Source organism: Fistularia commersonii, chromosome 22 (assembly GCF_037954325.1).
Source record: "Fistularia commersonii isolate RoL2024-O1a breed Wild chromosome 22, RoL_Fcom_v1.0, whole genome shotgun sequence".
Lineage (NCBI taxonomy): Eukaryota > Metazoa > Chordata > Actinopteri > Syngnathiformes > Fistulariidae > Fistularia > Fistularia commersonii.
In genome coordinates, this window is record NC_141305.1 from 6,859,335 (window position 1) to 6,882,508 (window position 23,174).

The window sequence follows — 23,174 nt, forward strand, 5'->3', positions numbered from 1 at the left end:
TCCAGGAAGCTGCCGTTGGAATTTTCAGTGTCAACTGAAAATTTCTTAACACATCTATCAATCTTGAATTCCACACCTCAACGCAGATCATTTTATGTGACATTAAAAAAAAAATAATAATCTCGTGTTTTAAACCGTAGCATCCTCTAGTGGCAGCAGTGCAAAGTGCAGGTGGTGACATTTAGACACAGATTCACTATTTATCGACTCAATTTGAATTTATTTTTCCTTTCAATTCTTTCCAGTTATTCTGCCAATCATTAATTAATTTCTGATTAATTTAAACTCATTTTCTAATTTTTAAAATTACATTTGATTATTTTGAACTATTAATTCCTGATTAATTTTAAACTCGTTTTCAATTTATTTTAACGGTAACATCCATTTACTGTCTTTAGATACGATCACACTCTCTTGAATTCCTTGCTGAAAAATCTTTTATTTCTTTAAGGTTCTTCAAGCGAGTCTTTTTCCTCTTCCTCCTCAAAAGTGAGTCAGACGATTGACTGAAGCCACGAAAGCAGCATAAAAAATTTCAATATATTTTTGTGTGATTGTGTGTGTGTGTGTGTGTGATAGCGCTAAATCCTGAAGTTTTTAAAATATTGAAATTTCCCCAGTTTGACTTGAAGTAGTCAATCAAAATAAAAACAAAGAATCCTTGAAACCGACTCGAGTAAGAACAGAAACGTGAAAGAAAAACCAGGAGCAGCCAGGTTGTGTGATCACATGAGCACTTTGTTATTGAACATCCATAGTAGTTTTGTTAACGTCATATGGGCACACACACACACACACACACACACACTCACGCACACACACACGCACAGCGTGGCACCGACAGACACGGACGAGGACGGCGGCGGCACTGATGCTGAAGGTATTTACAGGCCGGGGGGAGAGAAAACGCCAGATGTCATCTCGCTCACAGCCGAGCCGTGGGTGGTGGCGGCGGCGGCGGCGGCGGCGGGGGGAGGGTGGGACCCTGACCCCCCCCAAACCCCCCGGATCCCTACCCGACCCCACTCCGACGGCTAACACTCGCTTCCCGTGCGCCGATAACATTCATACAGACGATAAAGCTCTACGGCAGAAATCTGACTTTTAAATATATTTACATTTGGATGAAGATGGTACATTAAATATTCCAAATGAATACTGTACAGTAAAATCCGAAAAATAAAAATAAAAGCTGAATATATTCCCTGCGTGTTTCCGCGGAAACAAGCGGTCATTTATTTAAATAAATGTACATTTTTTTTTTTACTGCAGAGCAATGTGATATTTGACCATCTACCATGGGTGGGGTGGAGGGAAAAAAAAAAAAAACAGTGCAAAAAACCGACTAAGGCCACGTGTCACACGCCCACCGCGCCACCGCCCAATCACCTGCCGGGGTTCCCTTTAGACAAAATAAAATATAAATATCAATTAGAACATCTCGTTTCCTTGTAAAATCGCGGGGAAAAGTGTGGTGAGCCACAAAAGTCCACCTGTGCGTCTCCTCCCTGCTCCATACGGATTTATTCATCTTTTTATTTACTCCACGGCCGCTTTAAGGCATTTCCGTGCCCCCCCCCCCCACTGCCGCAGGGGTGGCCAATCAGAAGGCTCGGTTAGGGGTCACATGACCTGACTAGTGATGTCACAACCCCAGAAACCTTGGTCTGAAGCAGAATCCCCCCGCTTTAAATCCTTCAAAAAACAAAAATGATGTTTCCTGGCGTTAAAAATGAATAAATAATAATCCTAAAAAATAAAAATTAAATTAAAAAAATTGTAAGTAAATCTCAGATGAAAAATAATGATGTATTTTAAATTATGGGAGAAAAGATGGACAGAAAAAAAAAAATTACAAACACGGAACCAAAGCTGGGTGTGTTGTGACATCCCAGAGCTCGAGGATGGCGTCCAGACTGGAGAGCGCAGGTCAGGTTCGTTTGCTTTTGAAAGGCTCCTTCGCGTAATTTTTCGACACGTGCAAACGCTTTATTTTAAGGTCTTTGCAGTAAATATAAGTCAATAGGCGGGCGAGCGCCACCGCGCATTAATACACGGTAATAAAGGCGTTGCAAGCTTTTCTGGCGACGGTAATGACATCTGAGAAGAAAAGTAACTTTAAGTGTGTCTAAAGATATGAAATTGTTATTTATAAAATCTGCATTCAGTCTTAAGGACTCATCTATTAAGACTTAAGATAAGGTAAGGCTTGAGGAGGGGGGAAATTAACACGGACTACAAATTTTGGTTATAAATGAGTGGTTTCGGATTTTTTTTTTCAAACATTTAACAAAAATGATTGATGAGGGCTGGAATAAAAACAAGTGTGGTGAAATTAAATAACGATCACATATTTGTTAATAAGCGTCTAATAAGGGTTTATTAATGCCTTATTACATAGTTACGATCACTTAATTCAAAGACCTTAATATAAAGGGTTTGCGTAAGTGCTGAACGTCCTTCCTGCCTGATGGAGAAACCCAGTGTTTTGTACCCCACTCCCACTCCCACCCTGACCCCCACTCCCACCCCTATCCCCACGCCAGAGATGGACTGGCGCCGGCAAAAAAATGAGAGCCGCGGCGCCAAAAAGCGAGTCGGCGTCGTTACGCAACGTCCGAGTGCAAGAGCGCGCGGGCGGAACAGCGAACACGGTTGGGTGACGGGTATCTTACATACGTCAGTGGGTGATTTTAAGAGACGGAGCGTCGGGAGGAGGAGGAGTCTAGGAGTCTTTGGGTTCGGTTACTTCCTGTTGGGGGTTTGTTTTTGGGTGAAAGGCATGCACTCGTGTCGGGACGTGAGCCCGCATGCTTCCCCGCTGTCTGTACATCTTCCGTCGACGATGAGCGGCGCTCAGCGGTGGCCGAGCGCCGTGTCGGCGGCGTCCCGGCCGTCCTCGGCGCCGGCGAGGGTGACGTAGATGATGGGCACCAGGCCGCGGGAGGAACCCAGCGAGCAGAGCAGCCAGTCGGGGTCGGCCTTCTTCAGGACGCGCAGGACGTCACCCTTGTTGAAGCTCAGCTGGCCGGGCTCGGTGGCGATGTGGTGGCACAGCGCTCGCACCTCGCTGACACGTGCACGCACACACACACACACACACACACACACACACACACACACACACACACACAGAACACAAAAAAACACATCACGTCTGGAGCAAAATCACAAATCGAATCCTGCATCAACCGAAATGTGTGATTTCGCACAGACACTGCCATTTGTGGATTCTGTTGCCATGGTTACTGGAAACATCACCAGAACACATCCAGGATGTCGGTGTTATGTAAGCTCCTGGAGGAAGAGGACGTCCAGAACAAATGTGGATGACTAGGACATAATAACTGTGTTCCAAACTAGCTGTTTTTAACCCTGTCAGGTGATCACTATTATCACTATGGGGTAATAACTTTGTTATTAACCCTGTTTTATTATCTTGAGGGTTAATAACTGAGTTATACCTGTGTTATTATCCCTATGGTGTAATAACTGTTAACAGCTGTGTTATTAACAACATTATTCAGGGCGGCCACGCCACAGGAGGTCTTTCCTACCTGAGGCTATCACACTTTTTAATTCCTCTTCCCTCAGCCGCAGGGAATCTTCAAATCTTTGTACTTAAGACCTTAGGATACTTGATAGCCTTAACCTTGACAATTTATATTTTATTATATTTATTGTATTTCTTATTCTCCCTCCTTCCTACTATTATCTATCATTGTTATGTTTTTGCTTGAAACTCTGGCACAACAATTTCCTTCGGGATAAATAAAGTTGTTCTCATCTCATCATCTCATCTTTATCAATCAATCAATCAATCACTGTATTGTGGTGGAAATAAGAAAACGGAAAAAAATTCTGTCCTTGTCAAACCGATCAATCGCTTGTTTGTCAGCTCAAGACTTTTTTCGTGTGTTTGCTCACCATGCGGAAAGTCCGGTCTCTGTCGGGGGAGGGGCCGGACGCTCGCCGCCGGACGTGGCGGCGGCGGCGGGCTCGGCCTTGTTGGCGCTGGAAGCCCCGATGGTGTGGGCCACCATGCCGAGGACGGAGCGGTCCAGGCCGAGCCACCCGGACGGAGCCCTGAGGAAACACACCAACGGACGCCGCGTTAGTTCCACCGCGACCACGGATCCCCGAACGTGAGGTCGAGCCGACAGTTCACCTGGTCTTCTGCGCTCTGGCCTTTGGCTCCGCCCCCTCTGCCCTGGTCGGAGACCCTAAGCTGGACCCGAACAGCCTCCCCCAGCGCAGGCTCCGCCCCTGCGCTGGGCTTCCCGCCGGCGCCGCCTTGACGACCTTCTCCTGGCCGAGCAGGGACTCGGGCGGGCTCCCCATCCACGAGGGTCGCCCACCGGCGCCGGGCTCCTCGCCGCCGCCGCCCCGGCCCATCCCCCCGACCTCTCCGGACTCCGCCCCTTCCACCACGCCCTCCCTGGCGGGCGGCGGCCGGCACTGCCGCCGCTCCGACGACTTCCTCCTCTTCTCCGCCTTGACGAACTTCGACCCCTCGGCCGATTGGTCGATGTAGACCTGGGACGACTGCATGAGCTGGTACCACCAGCCCGCCTGCCTGTCGTGGCGCCGGCGCCCGTCGTCCCGGCCCCGCCTCCCCTCCTCCTCCTCCCGGCTCTCCTGTCCCACCCCTTTCGAACGCCGCCCGTCGGCGCCGTCGCCCGCCTTCGCCGCTTCCATCCTGGGCCAAGTGCCTTCCCGCCTCAGCGCTAGGTGCTCCTTCCTCCCCTCGCCGCCGCCGCCGCCGCCGCCGCCGGCCTCCCGCACCATCTCGCTCACGGTGGCGCTCCAGCCCCTCATCAGCTGGAAGGTGGAGCGCGACGACTGGCCGGCGCCCTGGCCGGCGGAGCAGAGCTGCTCTTTGCGGCGCAGCTGCTCGCGACCCTTCTGAAGGAGGCGCGGCTCGAAGAGGAGGTCCAGGTCGAACGGCAGGAGCGACAGCGGCTGCAGGAGCAGGAGGAACTCCTCGAAGAGCGGCTGGCAGGGACCCTGCGACAGCGGCAGGAAACCCCACGGGTTGTAGTGAGCCGCCACGATGTCTGAGGGGAGAGGAAGACCGGATGAGAAGCCCCGGTTTGGGGAGCGGAGACCAGCAGAGGAGGAGGATTCTTACCTTCATGGGTGAAAAGGTGGTTGAACCAGAACTCCAGGGACTTCAGGCTGGAAAAGGAAGTCAATTCAAGGTCAAAAAATGGAAAAAAAAAAAAAAAATCTCATTTTTATATTTGGAAATAATTCAGAAAAGACACGTGAAAGCGTGATCATTAGCAGGGTATCTCCGAAGAAATTATTGGGAAAAAAAAAAAACGGTTGAAAAATTAAATAAATGAATGCAAATGAGCAGGAAACGGCACAGAATTTGATGAAAACTTATTTCAGAAAAACATCTAAAATTTAGCGATAAATGTTCTGATGATATATATAAATAAGAATAAATTAACCCCCCCCCCCCCAAAAAAGGTAATTAAAAGCAAATGAGTAATAAATTTAAGAGGCCCTACAGAATTTGGTGAAAATCTGAAAATTTGTAACAATTGATCTGTCATCAAACATAAATAAGAATAAATTAAAAATAACGATAAAATTAAAAATAAAAATGAAATGACGGGAAATGAAAGCGGCGCCACAGAACTTGGATGAAATATATTTCAATAAACACATCTGAAATTTAGTAACAAATGTTCTGAAAGTAAATATAAATACAAATAGATTCATAATGAATTAACAATAAAAAATGGAAATAAAAGCAAATGAATAGGAAATGGAAAGAATTGGGTGAAAATGTATTTCAATGAACACACCAGAATCGATGTGATCGAACAGCAAATATAAATAAAAATATATTTAACAATAAATTAATAATAATAGTAATAATAACAATAATAATAATAAAAACCATTGCTTTCAGATTGAAGAAAAATAAATAAAAAAGTGAAAGAAAAGCACTCACTTGAGGAGGCCGAAGATGAAGGCATTGAGTCTCATGCTGTGATTGGTCAGCTCTGAAAACTGGCTCACCTTAGAGAAGAGGCTGTGGAGGACGCGGGTGGACGGGCCTGGAGGACACACACACACACACACACACACACCGCTCAATAGGTGTGCCCACTTTAGCTACACCTACATCAGAAGACTGAAAAGATTTGGAAAAGACTCGCATCTCATACTTGCTGAAGTCTAAAAAGTACTTTTTAGAGTTTTCGGTGTCAGACTGGGGTTGTGAACCTTACAGGGTCACCATTTACAAGACTACAACTGGATTCTTTCAACATTTGTTCCCCCCCATGCGATGTTTTCAGCAGGTGTTTCACTCCGTCGCTTTTCCTTCCCCACTCGGTCGTGATACATCGCAGATTTGATATTGTACCAATGTCACCGTTCTGGACGCTCCAGTTCATCCATACCGCCGACAAACACCGTCTCCGCCGCCGATATCGGGACGTTTCCTGTTTCCGGTTTGGTTAGAGCTCATCTATTGGTCGTTGATGCGTCACGTCGCCGTAAAGATGGAAAAAACGATAATAGATATCGTCTCGAGACTGGGGAAAGACTGATCCGATTAACGCCTTTTTCAATACCCAGCTGAGTGGACGCCTCGGCCAGGCTCCAGGGTTGGCAGCGGCGCTGGCCGATGATCAGGTCCAGGACGTGGGACTTGAGTCCGTCCCGCAGCAGCTCCTGCAGGGCCGGGCACAGGTACTTCAGGATCAGGTGGCCCACGTTGGGGCTCACCCAGCTGTTCCCCAGCTTGGCCTGGAGAGGAAGAGGAGGAGAGAGAGCACAGGAGAAGATATGGAGACCAGGTATCAACTCACAGCTCTTTTTTCTTCAACCCGTCAAAATAAAACATTCATCGGCCGCTTGACTTGTTCACTTAAATTTCACGGGTGGGCAAACTACGGCCCGCGGGCCACAGCCGGCCCGCTGGTCTATTTAATCCGGCCCGCCAAACCAGTACAGAATTCATACTGATTTAACCCTCATATTATGTTAAGGGTCAATTTGACCCATTTCAGCCATTGACCCAATGGGTCAAATTGACCCTTAACATAATATGAGGGTTAAATGATTGAATGATTGGATCAAAGAATGCTGGAGTTCAAACAGGAGATTATTTCATTTTTGGGGCTACTTGAGAACACTTTTTCACAATTTTTCTGAGCTGAATGACAGATTGGGATTTAGCCTTTACTGTGGATATACTGACACACATGATAGAGCTGGACGCGACGCTACAAGGGAAAAAATGGTTCGTGCATGAAACGCGAGCAAACGTCAGAGCCTTCAAAACAAAGCTGGTTTTATTTTCAAAGATAATGTCAACAAGATTCTGATATGTACTGTTATCAAATGTGTTTTTTTTTTAAATTTTTTATATGTATCGTATCTTGTGGTGTCCCGGCCCGTCTGGCAAATTTTAAAAGTCAATGCGGCCCCTGAGCCAAAAAGTTTGCCCACCTCGCTTTAATTTCTGGATTAAACTGGTTAATTAAAAAAAAAAAAGTACGTAGTCTCCACAGAAAGTCTCTGTGGAAAATAACATTGTTTGGCAAATGAAACCTTCAAAATAAAAAAAAAAAAAACAAAACGGGATGAACGAATGCTGTCATTTTAATGATCAAATCAAAAATCTTCAGCGTCGGATGAGTTAATGTTGGATTTTAATCTCTCCGACTTTGAATGTCTCGGACTTTCGTCTGAGTCTCCGTCATCAGCACCGATCTCGTACCTTCACTCCCGCGTCTCTGCTGGTGCCGAAGTGAGCGACGATCAGGTCCACTGCTGTGTTCACGGCCTTCACCAGACCTGGGGTTGGGTGGAGAGGGCGTGATTATTGTATTTGATATTGGAGCGGGGGGTGTTCTCATAAAAAAACTGATATTATTTAAAGAAATTGCAAATGTAAACAACAAATAAAAAATAAAAATAAAAAAAAAAATGCTTCAAAATAGGAAATACAAGTAGTCCCATGTTTATCGTGGGGTTTATGTTCCAGAACCGGTGGCAGGTCGCTGGGCCAATCAGAGCCCAGGATATAGAACACAATGCTCTGATTGGTTCTCACCCTAGAGAATGCTTATTTTACCTTAAAAGTAATTAATAAATATATAAAAATACATTGATGTTGCAAAAAAATACATATATACATATTTACAATATATATACTCACACACACACACATATATATATATATATATATATATATATATATATACATACATACATATGTATGAAAAATGAAAAGTGAAATGAAAAGTGAAAAATCAAATTGTATTCCGGATTATAAAGCAGGATTTTACAATTTTATAAAAAAGATTTTTCACTCGTTAACAAGATTTTTGATTGTTAATCACCAAGATTAACATAGATTTTTTTATCTGTAATTATTTTATATTGAGGATTTTACCTGTGATACAGTGAGACTGCGAAAGGTGAGCCGCGAAATGGCAAGGGACTTCCGTATACGACTACGTATATTGCAAAAGATCCGCAATGTGAAATTATCAAATTTTTGCATCTTATTTTGTTAATCTCATGTCACCGCGGGAAAGTGAAAAACATCTCGATTCCTCTGCATGCCTAGAAAACGTGGAGAAATTGTCAATAAAGACGTAAAAGTCAGCAGGAACCGTGCAGATTACCAAAATACATGGAAAATGGATTTGAGTAAATATATTGTATTATTCCCTCCACTGAACTGATAAAGTGATATAATATTTTTGTCGCATGAGATCACCTCTCTTCTGCCACAGGTCGACGGAGATTTGAGACTGCGAGGAGGAGCAGGAGGAAGAGGAGGAGGACGAGGCGTCGGGGGAAAGGCAGAACTCCTCCGGCGGCTTCTCCGTCAGAGAAAAGTAATCTGGGAAGAAGTCGCTGTGGCTCTGCTTCGCCGCCGCAACCGCTGCAGGAAAACACACACGTGCAATCAGTATGAATGAAAACAGGTAGGTAATCAGTGTGTGCGCACACAAACACACACGACATCTAAAGTTTGGTCGGAAGTTTCTCCTCAGGAAAGGGTTCAGGGGGTTCCGCGTCTTTTCCGGACCTTTTCCAGGATATTTTCCTGGACATGCCAGCAGCTGGGAAAGGTTCAATGCCGTCACATATCTTTTTAAGGAAATTTCATGCAAATTATTTGAATTAATTCATAATTTATTATTCACATATTTTCTATTGAATAAATTAATTGGTTTTTCTTCTTTTAAAAAGTGTTGTGATTAATTATTTCATAAAATAACGGATATAGTGTCTAGAAACATCCGGTTTGAAACCTGCCTACTTTTAATTTTTTTTAGTAAGATTACGTTAACTAATTTTGAAGGTCAATTGTGATAATAGCATAGTATCCATCGATACACACACACACATACAGATATACACATATATAGGCACACAAACGTACATATATACACAAATGTATATAAATATATATATGTACAAACACACACACACATATATATATATATTTTTTTTACATACACACACATATATAGGCACACAAATGTAAAACGTACATATATACACACATGTATATAAACATATATATGTACAAACACAGACACACATATATATATATTTTTTTTTTTTTTACATACACACACACACACCCACATATATATATATATATATATATATATATATATTTTTTTTTTTTTTTTTACATACTCACACACACACATATATATGTATAAACTATGTAAACACCCATACAAGTGTATATCAAGGTCACTCTTTCCTATATATTACAGTAATTATTTTCTGGTAATGGCTCAATGAATAGGTGCATAATAATATGTAAAAAATGAAATTAATGAATAAATAAATACATTTATTCATCCCCCAGTTACTTATGACTTGTAGAGAGGTGATTTCTTTTAAACTTATTTTAGACGAGCATATCGGACATTTATTCGGGTGAAGATCCTGGGTGCTAATCTGACGGTGAGGGTAAAACCGTGGGCACCATTGATCCGTGCAGTCGTGTGGGCGAAGGGCGCCGTGGGGAAATCGAACACGTTTCGTCTGACGAGGCGCGGACCCCCGCCCCGCCGGGACTCCGATGGCGGCGAGGCGGCAGAGCGGCCGCCCGAGATCCGCTCCACCCCCAGAGGGTTGCGGCGGCGGTATTCCCTCCACTTGAGTGCCTGGGGAGAGAGGTGATGTGCTGCACGCCGACGGGTGGAGGGTTAGGATGGCGTGGGATTACAGATGGGAGTGAAGGCGAGGGGGACGAGGTGATGAAGGAGCGAGAATGTTGGGGGGGGGACGAGACGCAAGAAAACGTTTGGGGTGAAGAGACAGGGAGGGAGGACAGGGGAGAAAGTCAAAAAATGTTTCCATGGCAACGCCTCGGCCGGTCCAAGAACGTCGGTACAAATCGGGTGAGCGAAAACACGGGCTGCGAAAGACGCGGATTTGAAATCATAGTAATAGTCATGATTTTAAGAAAAAAGAAAAAAAAGAAGTGAAGGACTCTTCACAGAAACCGTCCAATCATAACGCAGAGAAAAAACGAAACGAAAGGTGAACGTTTAGCGAACGGAGAATCTCTCGGAAATTAGAAGACAGACAGCTTAAAGTGAAAAAAAAATGAAGGAAAGTAATAAATAAATAAAAAGAATTTCCTTTTCAATTCTTTTAAGGCTTCTAGTCTGTTTGCTGTTATTTTTAAGGAATTTGGGGAAATTTTCAGTTAATTTTTGATCACATTGATGGATTTATATTTATTTTTTTGCCTTCGAAAAATCTGAATTTTCTTATTATTTGACAATAATGAAGAAATCCACACGAGACACATGATGTGACAAATTCAATATGAATACCATTTATATTCATATATCCAAAATGAATAAAAATAACTGTAATTTTTTTTAAATAACCTGTTGATAGATTATTTATCCATCAAAATATTTGTTTGAATGAAATCAAACTTGCTCTATTTGAAGCACCTGTATATCTCAGTGGTTGTAGGCCTGACTCATCCTCATCTGGGACGTACTGGGACGTACCATTGTGTGTGCGGGCCCCGGGCCCCTTGCATCCTTCCGCCTGGGTCCCCGGCTCCAGGTACCCCAGAGGGCTCAGGGTGTCTCCGGCGAGCAGAGCTCCGCGGTGCAAACAGTGCGCCGGCGCCGGTGCGTTGGGCGCCGCCCCTCTCTTGGTGCCGAGGGAAAGCGGCGGCGGGGTGGGCGGCAGCGGCCCCGAGCCCGAGCAGGGCTTGGCGCCGGGGGTCGAGCGAAGGGGGCCGAGGCCTGCGGAGAGCGGGCAGGAGGGGCTGTGCGGCGGCTGAGGGCTCGGGGTGCAGGTGGAGCAGGTGCCCGAGCTCGGCGCCCCCTGGAGGCGGACCGGGGAGTAGCTCCCGAGGGGCGAGGGCCGCACCGACCCGGGCGGAGGCCCCGCGGCGGGGAGGGAGCTGGCCTGCCTGGGGGCCATTTCGACCGCGTCCTCATCGGCGTCCTCCCCTCCCGCTCCCCCGGAGCTGGGCCGCGGTTGCGTCCCCGGCACGTAGCCCGCCAGCAGGGGCAGCAGCGGCTTGGGCTGCGGGGGCTTGGGGGCGAACTGGTGGTGGAAGGTGAAGGGCTGGATGGGCAGGGTGGTGGGCCGACGGTCCTTACTGTACCGGACCACCGCCGAGGGACTGTCCGAGGAGCCGGAGAGGCCGCCTGCACCGGAGAACACACACAATGAGGATTACAGAATAATAACAAAAGGGATATCGCGGACGTGGAGGTAATCTAGATTGTAACAGAAGTCATGGGAGAAAAACCTAGCCTATAAAAACAATTACGGTTTCAAAGAAAAAAAAAAAAAAACAGCGTCACAGTATACATTTGCAGTAAAAATGTATTCTTATTTATTACATTTGTTTTTATATATCGATTATTTCCATGGTCACGGGTTTTTATTTATTGCCGGTGCTTGAATTTAACCTGCGTGATAAACAAGGGGCTACGGTAATCTCATAATTCTGTCCCAAGAAAAGGAAACCAAATCTGGATTTTTGAGCTGAGACGAAGAAAACATGGAGAAAATTGAATTTTTTTTTTTTTAAACAATTAAGAGTAGGATTAATCAACTTACAAAATACATATTTTATTGCCTGTTTATATATTGTATAGTTATTTCATTGCCTATCTGCATATTTTATATATATTGTCTATTTTATACAGTTTTATATTTGTATTGTCCAGGACTACAGATGGAAATTAGCTATGAGCTATAATCTGGTACAAACATCTCTGCCTCTGTGCTTAATGTATTTGCACACTGTCCTAATAAACTTCTAAACAACAACAAGCAATCATCTGATTTTTGATCAATTTTTTCCATTTAAGAATTTAATTTACACGAAACAGGATCACCTGAATAATGTGAAACAAATTTAATAGATTAAAATTAAATAGATTCAATTATCATTCATGGCCCTTGATATGATCAACTCTTGGGATAATTATTGTGATAAATGATTAATTATTGTATTATTAAATGTTTTAAATGCTTATTGTTGTTTTAGACAACATTTCAACCATGTTTTAGATGAAAATAAATACCAGATTAGCAGAATAATCTGGCAATGTCTGCTCCGAAATGAGGTGAGGGGAATAAATTACTCCTGTCTTTTTGACGTTCAACTAATAGTGGTTGCTACCGGCAACCCCACCTTAAAAAAAACATATTTCTTTTTACAGCTTAAAATGTATCAACCAATCAATCAATCGATATTTCTTACAATTCTCAAAATGTTAATGTTATTCTTCAAGAAAACAGGAAAAGAGCAAAAATCTGACAAATCAAAAAGGCATCATCCAAAAAAGTCTGTTTCAATAAAAGCTAATCAATCAATTCCTGCATCAAATCAACACAATCAATTGATCAACAAAAACAGGCAGGTAAACAGGAAATTGTCAAGTCATGATGTCAGAAGCGAACACACTGAAATACACACACACACACACACATACACACAAATACACATACATACAAACACAGACACACACATTTTAATCTTTTGCAGAGTCACATGTGTTTACAGACACAAACGTTTTTGCACACTCACTGACACACACACACACACACACACACACACACACACACACACACACAAAACTAAACCTGAAGGCTTGTGCATCAGAAGTGACACCAGCGAGGAGAAGCCTGTTGTTGTTTGTGTGTTTGTTTGTCTCTTGACCGCGTAGTGCGACAGGCAAACGTGTGTGTGTGCCTGTGTGTGTGTGTGTGTGTGTGTGTGTGTGTAGATGTGTGACGTTGGCAGTGTTGCGCAAGCTGTTTGTCACCCCTGCAAGTCCAGCCCACAAAGACCAGGAGAGCTGAGAGCGGTGCCAGTGCCACAGGGGGCGACATTGAGCAAGCAGTTGCAGATGGGAGGTGAATACACACACACACACACACACACACACACACACACACACACACACACACTGTAACCCTGAGCTCCCTCTGGGGATGGCAGAGAGAGGAAGACTCCCTTTCTCTCTAGATTCTGCTCAGTCATCCTTTCCCTCCTCTTCCTCAGCCGGGAGTCCATCGGCCTTCTATTTTTGCCTTGTCTTTTTATTTCGCAGCGGCGTTCGCACCATTAGCGCCGTAGCTGCAGGAGGGAGGCCTCGGCGCCGCGGGGCCCGATGAATAATGGATGCGCCGCGAAGACGAACGGCCTCTCATCATCATCATCATCATCATCTTCTTCATCATCATCATCCTCATCGGCAGCACCCCATCGATGCCCCGCTGAGAGGAGGATCAGGATGGAGAGGGACGCCATATTGTTTCCAAGGCCCACCAGAGGCGTCTCAAACACGGCCAAAAAAGATAAAGATAGGTCTATCTCTGCTTGTATTTTGAATATTTTTCTCAAATGTACTGTATTAACTATATATAATGATCTATATCATTATATAATGATATAATGATCAATTTTTTTTTTTTTTACGAACTACTGCCTTATTTTATCTCCGGTACAATTTTACACAGATTTGTCTGGGGAAATTTCTAATATAATTTTTTTTTAACGAACTACTGCTTTCTTTTATCTCCGGTACAATTTTACACAGATTTGTCTGGTGAAATTCCTTAAATAAAGATAAAAAAATCTATTTATTGACCTTTTTTTTTCTTGTCAAGTTGATATCATTTTGAGACGTTCAGATGATCACGAGGAGTATTTTATATCATATTGTTTGTTTCTTTTTTCTCCAATCAACCCTCCTGAATTAACTGGAGGATTGAAAAAATGTTGTTTTGAAGAAATTGGAATTAAAGAAAAAAAATGTTAAGTACAATAATGGGGGGGGGGGAAAGAATGAATGGAAAAATTTGTAAATGAACTGAAATGACCTCAAAACTCTGCTGGGAGGTAAAAATGATATAGATGTGAAAATAAATAAATAAGAAAAAAATACATATATGCATAGGTAAAGAAAGAAGGGAAAGAAATCAAGCGAAAAAAAAGAAAAAGGTTTTTGTTTTAGCGTCTGTGGCTTGTAGCAGCGGGAAAAGCGCGACTGGCCGGGAGATTCTGCAGCTCTTGACCGAGCCTGGCCTCAATCACCAAGAATTCCACGCATTCCCCACGCGCATGTGCGTGCGTTGGTGTGTGTGTGCATGTATTAAATATGGACGGATCCGTAGAACAAGCAGCAGAGACCAAGTGGACTGCAGCTCAACGATTATTATGTCAATATCAGGGATTTTAATAAAAATGTACACACACACACACACATATATAAAGATAAATAATTATAAATATAAAAAACAATGTATAAGTGATAAAATAAATAAACATAGAAATAAAATATGTAAATAGTTTTTTGGGTTAATTTTCAAAATCTGGATAACATAAATTTCCAAATTATTCAAAAGTAAATAGATACATATTAGACGTAAGAAAAAAAATTGAGCTGAAAATCGGCGCATTAACAGACTGGTTGAAAACATGTCTTAACAGGAGATTCAGTGACTATTAACGCCTCCATTTTTAAAATCCAGCCCATAAAAACATGGATGGTTATAATAAATAAAAATAATAAGCTCAAGCCCAAGATTTATCCTCTGCTGAAGCAAAATTTCTGGAAAATTCAGGATTTTTTTTTTTTAATGTTTGGAAAAACAAAACAAACAAAGCAAAAAAGTGAGGTTTCAAATTGAGCTTTGAAATCCTGACTCAGGCCAGACTGAACTCGCTCAGACTCAGGATTCCAGTCACACAGGCTTGTACCTGGGTTTCTTTCTCCCTGCATTGGGATGCAAAACACACACACACACACACACACACACACACACACACACACAGATCTGCCAACTTGGTGGTGAAGAAGGAGGGGGGAGTTCTCTGCACCCTTATCCTCCCTCTGACCTGATTGCTATTCAGAACACATTTGCCTCACTTCAAACCCTCATGTGCCTGGGAGCTGACACACACACACACACACACACACACACACACACACACACACACACACACACACACACACACACACAGCCTTAGCACGAACATGGCATAAAGGTTTGACGACGCATTCGCCGTCAAGGTGAGCTCGCCCTAAATGTTGACAATCGCAGTCACAAGCAAAGTCACGTGCACAGTCACGTGCCCGGTCCCACAATGCATCAGGAGCCTCCTTATAATTTGACCACGCAAGAAGATGTTTGTCCCGATGTGCATCATTTCTGCTCTTAGGGATTATCTGCAAAACGTCAATTAATTGAGAACACTTGACTTTGTAACTAGCTAGCAGGTTTAGCCTCCGTATAGCTTTAAAGCTTTTCCCAAGGCGTGTTCCCGGTAACGACTAGCTAAACAACATGCGAGGCAAACATTAGCGGCGAATCCGGTGACGAACCTTCAGTCTTGGCCCGCGCCTCCCTCGCCCCCTCCAGGTGGCGCTCTATGCTGCCGTGGCTGTAGCACCTGGTAAAAGGGACGGGCGAGAGTCCGCGAGGCTCCGCCTGCTGCTCTGGGATGGGTGAGAAATCCACCGATGAGTGGGAGTGGGCGGAGCAGTTGGAGGAGAAGCCGTCCCCCGCCGCCGCCGCCGCCGCTTTTGTTGACGGCGACCCTCCCGATCCGCCGTTCCTCCGCTTGCTTCTGGCTATTTCTGCGAAAGAGGTCACCCGCGGCGGAGGGGGCGGGGCCTGGGCGGCGCCCTCGCTGAGGCGGACCGGGCAGCTCAGCATCCGCTCCAGAGATCCCAGCCGAGGAGACGGCGATTTATCCAGGTTGCGGTCGTAGCTGCGGGAGCGCGGGCGTCCCGCGGACGCATCGGAGGAGGTCCTTTTGACCAGAGGAGGTGAGATGTTGACGTACACCTGGCCCTCCAGGGTGGCCTTGCCGTCAGCGGCCACTTCCTCCTTCACCTCCTCCTCTTCCTCATCATCATCAACTTCTTCATCGACGCCATTCTCTTGCTGAATGTGGAGAAAAGAAAGAACACAAAGACGGAGTTGGTCTTTGCCGAGATCATCACGGGGTCATTCGTTCGTTGTCTTTTGCTATCCCGGTGTGTTGGAGCCAATCAGGCCCGTCAGGAGGCGGGGTTTAACCTGCCCGGGTCACCTGTCAATCACAGGGTCGCATAAGGAGACATCCAACCACTCACACGAGTTGACTATCTCGAAACGCCAAGGAACCCGCTGACCGATCTTGGACTGGAGAACCTGGAGAGAACCACGGCGGGAGAACCACGAGCCCGCCGTGAACCGGGTCAACGGTGTCGTTGACCTTCGCCACGCCACCATGTTACAGATATTAATATCCGCCGGCTCCATGCAGCTGTTAGACACGATGATGTCATCCAACCCCAGACAGCTGATCGAGAATAGACCCAGACTAATGCCGGTGTCACTGCTATTATAAGGTCAGGCTGCCATCGTTCTTTCCAAGAACTGCTTTTTTTTGGCGTCATTCTGCTTATTGAGCCCTGACGGTCTTCACGGACAAAGCCTCAATATTTTTTATTTGGCAACAGACTTCTGTCCTTTTTGTCCTGTAATTGTAATTCTAGAAATGAGAACCATCCCACAATACGTGGCTAGAATCAATGGTCGAAGGGGGAAAATGATAGGAATTAAGTAGATTAGTGGTCACAGTTAACATTTAATTTACATTTAAATCTTCAAAATTTGTTTAAAATATGAGGTTGCACATTTTGAGTATCATCTTATGGAAACAATGAATAATAACCGTACATCACGAGCCTCAGATGGATGGTTGTCGTCAAACGTGGAACTCTGACCGAGAGAGAACCCCCTTTTTTTTTGGACGCTCCCGCTGATCTCAGAGCATTAAACATGAATCGAGGCTCGTCCTTTAACGTCTGGGATGTCATGATGTCATGGTAACTCAAAACAGGACATGACATCATGCGGGTGTTTTCTCAAAACACACCCTTCATTTTGGATCCAGCTTTCTCCGGTGTTCCGTGACGTTCTATCAGCAGCCGGCCAAAGCGATGCGTTCCAAGCTATCATGCTAAAACTATCATGACGATAACCTCGTGTCTTCTACCGAGGACCGGAAGGGCAGCATGGGAATGTCAGGTTTCTGTCGATCGTTTTGATTGGCCGAGGGAAAGTGTCACGAGGCAACACTGTTGCGATCCGTCGCAAAAATAAAAATCCCGACTCAAATTGACAATTAGAAGCCTTTAACCCTCGTGCAATCTTAACATTGTGTTTACTCCCCTTGTCCTCCGGGTCAAAAATGACCCATAAGACAATCTTTGTACCCTTGTGGTGTACAGCCCACATGGGGTATCACTTTTTCTAATTATGGGGTCTCTTTAGGAAAAGTCATAAAATTTCAAGTTGGAAAAAAATAGGTTAAGGTGTTTTTTCTACAGCTAAACATGGTAGTGGGTCACTTTTGACCCGCAAGACAACATAAGGGTTAAAGGGAACGGGCATAAATATGCTTTGTTGTTTGTCACATACTAGAGCCCAGACAATTGTTGTTTCTTTAAAAATCACAATTTATAACTAGCATGCTGTGTTGATGACGTATGGAGGTTGCTTGTTTTAACGTTGGCTTTCTGCTAGTATCAACTAACCGCCCAATACGGTATATGCGGTAATAATGGCACATTGTGCTGCTTTTGTGTGCAATTTCCAGTCCAAGGGAAAGGACGGTCGTGATGTTGGTCTGTGCAGCTTCCCAAGGGACAGGAAGAGGAGGAAAAAGTGGGATATTGGAACTTCCCGAGGATTCGCTGCTACGTTCTCGCCGCTTCTCTCTGAGTGCATCTGATTCAATTGGCAATTGCAAAGAGCTCACGGGTTCTGCTAGTTTGAAATGGAGACTAAACCCAAACGCTGTCCTACGGATTTTTTTTCATAAGGAAAAAGTCTTTGGGAAATGACTGAAGCCGGCTTGGAAAAATGCTCTTTCTCTCTGTTAGCGCAGCACACCGGCGACTTTGTACCTTTGTTCGTCTTCATTTTGAAGCTCAAAAGGGAAGGGTTGCACAGATGACGTGTTTTTGCACCGTAGGGTAACACCAATGGGTCCGAGCCAAGGTCAACCCAGTGACATCACTATCGGTGCTCCGTAAACAACAATGGAAGCCTGCTCGTGTAAAAAAAAAAATTTAATTTTACACAATCTAAGCTATGTTGAGAGATTTTATTATTGTTTTATCCAGCTTGGTAATCGAAGAGTGAAAAGAAGGCCACTGTTGGCATTTCAGATTTAACCTAAATGGAAAATCAGCTTCAAGATAAATTTTGAAATGTTTCATTTAGGAAATTTTAAAGCGAGCTGAGTGTACATTTATTAAATCAATGCCTTTTAAGTCGCGCTAAGGAGAAGAAAGCGCCGGTTGCTCTCGGCAACCAACCGGGGACTCGACGCAAACCCGAGCGATCTCATTCGTAGCGGTTAGCATCGCGTTCGCTCACCCGAGACGACTCTCCGGCCTCGTCTTCCTCCTCCGCGCCCTCCTCCTCCTCCAGCCGCTGCTTGAACAGGAAGTACTCGCTGGGCTGCGTCGGCGTTGGGCTTCCCTTGCTGTGCTCGTCCGAGCAGCTGTTGACGGAGGAGCCCGCCGGGCTGGGGGTCGACTGGGACGAAAGGTCGCAGGTCACGAGCTTGTAATAGTTCTGGGTGGCCACCACCAGGCGAGCCTGGCTCTGCAGGCAGGACGCCAGGTCGCCCGACGAGCCGAAGTGCGGCGGGTGGTAGGAGTTGCAGTTGGCGTCGAGGTCCAGGGCGCCTTGGTGCTCGGCAGAGCACGGGCAGGTGGAGGCGGGCGCTTCGTGGATGAGCGGGAAGGCGGCGTTGAGACATGGGGGTTGTTGCTGGGAACGTGGCGGCTCCGTGGGCGACGTGTGAAGGTCTAAATAGAAAGCCCCTCTGGTGGAGTCCCGCTGGCTGGCGGGCGGCCCGAACCCGGAGCCGGGGTGGTCGGTGGCGCTGTTGAGGTTGGCGGGCGGAGGCGCGGCGGGCTTCTCTGGGACGCCGTTGTTTAGCTTGTTGTAGATGGCGCTGAAGTTGACCAGCACGCCGTCAGAGCTGTTGCAGGAGGAGTCGCTGGCGTAGTCCTGCTGGCACTCCGGGAAGGAATCCGGGAAGGCCTCGGGGAAGTTTCTAGAGAGGGCGCAGCAGTCGCAGTGGTGGTTGGAGGAGGTGGAGGAGCAGGAACCGGTCTTGCTGCTCCGCCCGCACCTCATCAGGTGATCCTCGTCGTCGTCCTCCTCCTCCTCCTCGCCCCAGTCGTGCTCCCCGCAATCCATGGACATGTTGGAGCCGCTGCTGCCGTGGCGACGCTGGCCGTCGAGCCGCAGGGCGTCCAGGTCGGCCAGCTGGCCGGAGAGACCGCCGTGCAGACGGAAAGGCTCGCGTGCGAAACCCAGGTCGTGGAGGCGGAACGGCGCCATCCCCTCGTCCAGGGCCGAATCGGCGTCGCTGTGGAGGTGGAAGGACGAGTCCTCGTGGTAACCGCTCAGATTGTCCCGGTCGTCCTCGTCTTCCTCCTCCTCCTCTTCGTCGTCGGTCTTCAGCAGGAAGGGGTTACGGCGCAGCGGGTTCCTGCTCCTGGCTTTGGCCCTGGGCAGAGTGTGAGCCGCGATCAGCTGGTCCTCGGAGTTGCTGGAGGCGAAGGACGAGTCGTTGCTGGTGGTGCTGCCCTGCTTGCCTCGCCCGCCGCCGCCGCCGCCGCCGCCCGTCGCCCAGGCGTCGCTGGACGTCTGGATCAGGCTGCTGTAGAGCAAAGCCTCCCTCTGGAGCACATCCCTCTCGGGCAGGGAGGTGGTGCGGCTCAGGCCCAGGTTCTCCGGCGGGCTAAATGGGTTGCTCCTCTTCAGCGACCCCCCGCAGCCGCCCTGTCGCCCCCCTGACACCTGGCAGTGCACCAGGGGGATGTGGTGCACGATCAGGGTCTCTCCAGAGAGCTTGGGGGGGCTGTCCATGGTCCAGAGGGGGCGGAGGAACCTGGAGCTGCACGACAGGAGGTGGGGGGGGGGGGGCCTCAACAGAGGTGAAGGTGTGTGTGTGTGTGTTTGTGTGTGTGTGTGCGTAGGAGCTGGAGTTCACACTCTGGCTACTGGGTGGAGCTCGGTGTGGCCGCCAGGGATGTGGAAGGAGAGGTCGGGGAAGTCAACACCGTGGTCAGAGTGGTACATCTGGAAAACACACACACACACACACACAAACAAACATACACAGGGGTTAAGAATGCATGAAAACAACAGCCACCTAACCTGCAGGCACATTGTAAAAGTTAGTCCACCTTAAATGATCTGGTCTGAGATTTAAAGCTGTCCCAACGTCAGTCCAAATTCAGATTCTTTTTTTTTTCTTTTTTACATACGGTAGAATCTCAGCTCACGGATTTAATTGGTTATTTGACTCTGTTCGAGAACCAAATTAATTTTCCAATTGAAATCAGTGTAAATCCCATTGATCCCTCCTCCAATCCCCCAAAACACACAGCACACTTTTATTGGGGTTGATTTGTGGCAAAAAATAAAGAGAAGAATTAAAGGTAAGCTTAATTATTACAGTGTTTCTGGTGTTTCTCTTTCCTTGCCAGCGCTTGCACTTGCCATTTCCTTCACTAAATCAGCAAAAATAAAACCTTCTGGCACACAAGACCCTTGCTAACACTATCTCCAACATGCGGTCTTTCATTAATCCAAATCACTTTTCTACTTCTTTAAAGACTTAAAACCTTTACTTTGCTAATATAGCCCCGTCTTTAGCCACGTCAGCCATCTTTAGCTCATCTTTTTGCAGAATTTGAATTGTACAGATAGCTGACTTAGCCATGTCGTAGTACTTGGCGAGATCTGAAACAGGAACGCCGCTCTCACGTTAAGCTATTATATCCGTCGAGATCGAATAAAATGATCTTCTGATTAACACCACGAGCACTAGCTAGATGGAAAGGACAAAAGAGTGTTTTAGCAGGAAAATACAACAATGAACAACGTAAACAACGCGAATTAGCATTGCACTCACGACTGCCGCTATGCTAGAATGCCACAATGCGGAAAGCCTGTGAGTTTGTATGTTAGCGTGTTTGTTCCCCAAGGTTTGTTCACGGCTCGATTCAAAATTTGATCAAAACTCCGCCCAAAGAAAGAAAATAAACAAACATGATGCAGCACAAAAGGAACAAGTCAGATGAAGCTCTCCGATCGCTTCCAAAAAATACGCGGGGTCAGTCGATACCGTGTGAGACGAAAACTGTAAGATTATCCAAACACACCATGACCTCATCTCTTTTACACACACACACACACACACACGCAGACGGACGCTCACTTATGTCATTTCCCAGCGCGGTCTTCCTACGGGTTGTGCTTCATCCTCGCACACTCCTGCGTAAAAGTGGTTGGATTAAGAGTCCGAAGCCGCTGATGTCACCGAACAGCGTTTGGCGAGACGCCTGCCGAACTCCAGCGGAAGGTCAATTCTTTCTGGCAGGAGATAAACAGCAGGGAGCGACTCGTCGCCCCTCCCGCCACCATCTCCGCCTCTTTTGTTTCGCGGCCGCCGCTCAATGAGTGAGCTAAATGTAGATTAACAGCTGGGAGAATTAATTCTCTTCACAATTCCATCTTGATTTAATGTGGGATTGAATTTTCTTGTTGTTATTTTGTTATGCAATTTATCGTCGCCCAGTTTTTCCCCAACAACATGCCGCCATCGTGAAGGTTACCAACCCTCATGTGTCTGTGCTTGTAGAGTGTTGTTACGGGTAAATATAAGCTGGATTAGACTCCAAAATATCAGTTCTGGATGATTTGAACTAGACCAGACAAGCAAAAAAACAAAACAAAATTGGGGGTAAAATCCCTCAAATGGAGCTGCTCGGGGAAAGATAATCCTGCACAGACCGATTCAACTCAAGTTAGACGGGATAAGTCGTGTCGCGTGTGCTCCGTCGAAGAACTTCCGCTGTATTTGTGATTAAAAAAGGAACTTAACATCGCAATATGTTGATCGGACAGAACGGGGTGACTGCAGCTCGACATTCATTCGCTCCACTCCTGTGTCCCTTAGAGGCGGGGTTTAACCTGGATGTGTCACCTGTCAATCACAATATAGAGACATCCAACCACTCGTGCACAAAGCGGCAGATGGTTTTAATGAACCTGCAGAGTGTTTTTGGACTGTTTTGGACACAGTCGGACTCAAACCAGAAACCTTCTTGCTAACAGCATTCTCAATTCCTAACTCGTACAGATCGGCGTTCTGACCCTTTCATTTCCCCGTTGGAACAAACCGGGCGTTTTTTTGTCCGCGCGCTTCGACCCGTCCGGAAAACATCTGCCAACAACGGCTGCTACCGCAACCTTATTCGTGTGTTTGGGCCTGCGGTGGACTCCTGCTCGACGGAGGGCAGATCTCCACTGGGTGCCAAATTCCTCCGGCGTTCCAAAAAGAGGGGACTTGTGAATGGGACCATTGACATGGTGCCGCGGCGCCGTGGCCACCGGCTACAAGCGGAACGATTGGAGGACACACACACACACACACACACACACATAACTACTCTCCATCTGGCAGAACAGGACGGATATGAATTCAAACTGATCCGATGTACGCTTACCTAAAAAAAAAAATCGGACATTTCTAAAGCGCTATCTTGTTGTTAGCCTGTTAGCAGAGGGACATCAGTAGATGCTTACTT

At 46.2% G+C, this 23,174-nt stretch overlaps 1 protein-coding gene across 2 annotated transcripts in view; it reads right to left on the reverse strand.

Moving 5' to 3' along the window:
- Window positions 1-720: 720 nt before the first annotated feature.
- The window catches only part of rusc2 (RUN and SH3 domain containing 2), a 31,529-nt gene continuing 9,075 nt past the window's right edge, over window positions 721-23,174 (reverse strand). Inside the window, exons 2-13 of one of the 2 annotated variants that reach the window (XM_086169173.1) lie at window positions 18,937-20,658; window positions 15,885-16,449; window positions 11,034-11,687; window positions 9,989-10,189; window positions 8,756-8,923; window positions 7,748-7,824; window positions 6,597-6,771; window positions 5,969-6,074; window positions 5,132-5,178; window positions 4,169-5,057; window positions 3,928-4,086; window positions 721-3,070 (exon numbers count right to left, since the gene is read on the reverse strand). In XM_086169173.1, coding sequence (XP_086025299.1) covers window positions 2,857-3,070; window positions 3,928-4,086; window positions 4,169-5,057; window positions 5,132-5,178; window positions 5,969-6,074; window positions 6,597-6,771; window positions 7,748-7,824; window positions 8,756-8,923; window positions 9,989-10,189; window positions 11,034-11,687; window positions 15,885-16,449; window positions 18,937-20,445 — 4,764 coding nt within the window. In that variant the 5' untranslated portion in view covers window positions 20,446-20,658 and the 3' untranslated portion in view covers window positions 721-2,856. The remainder of the gene's footprint in view (window positions 3,071-3,927; window positions 4,087-4,168; window positions 5,058-5,131; window positions 5,179-5,968; window positions 6,075-6,596; window positions 6,772-7,747; window positions 7,825-8,755; window positions 8,924-9,988; window positions 10,190-11,033; window positions 11,688-15,884; window positions 16,450-18,936; window positions 20,659-23,174) is intronic. The other variant, XM_086169174.1, reaches the window with a different exon arrangement.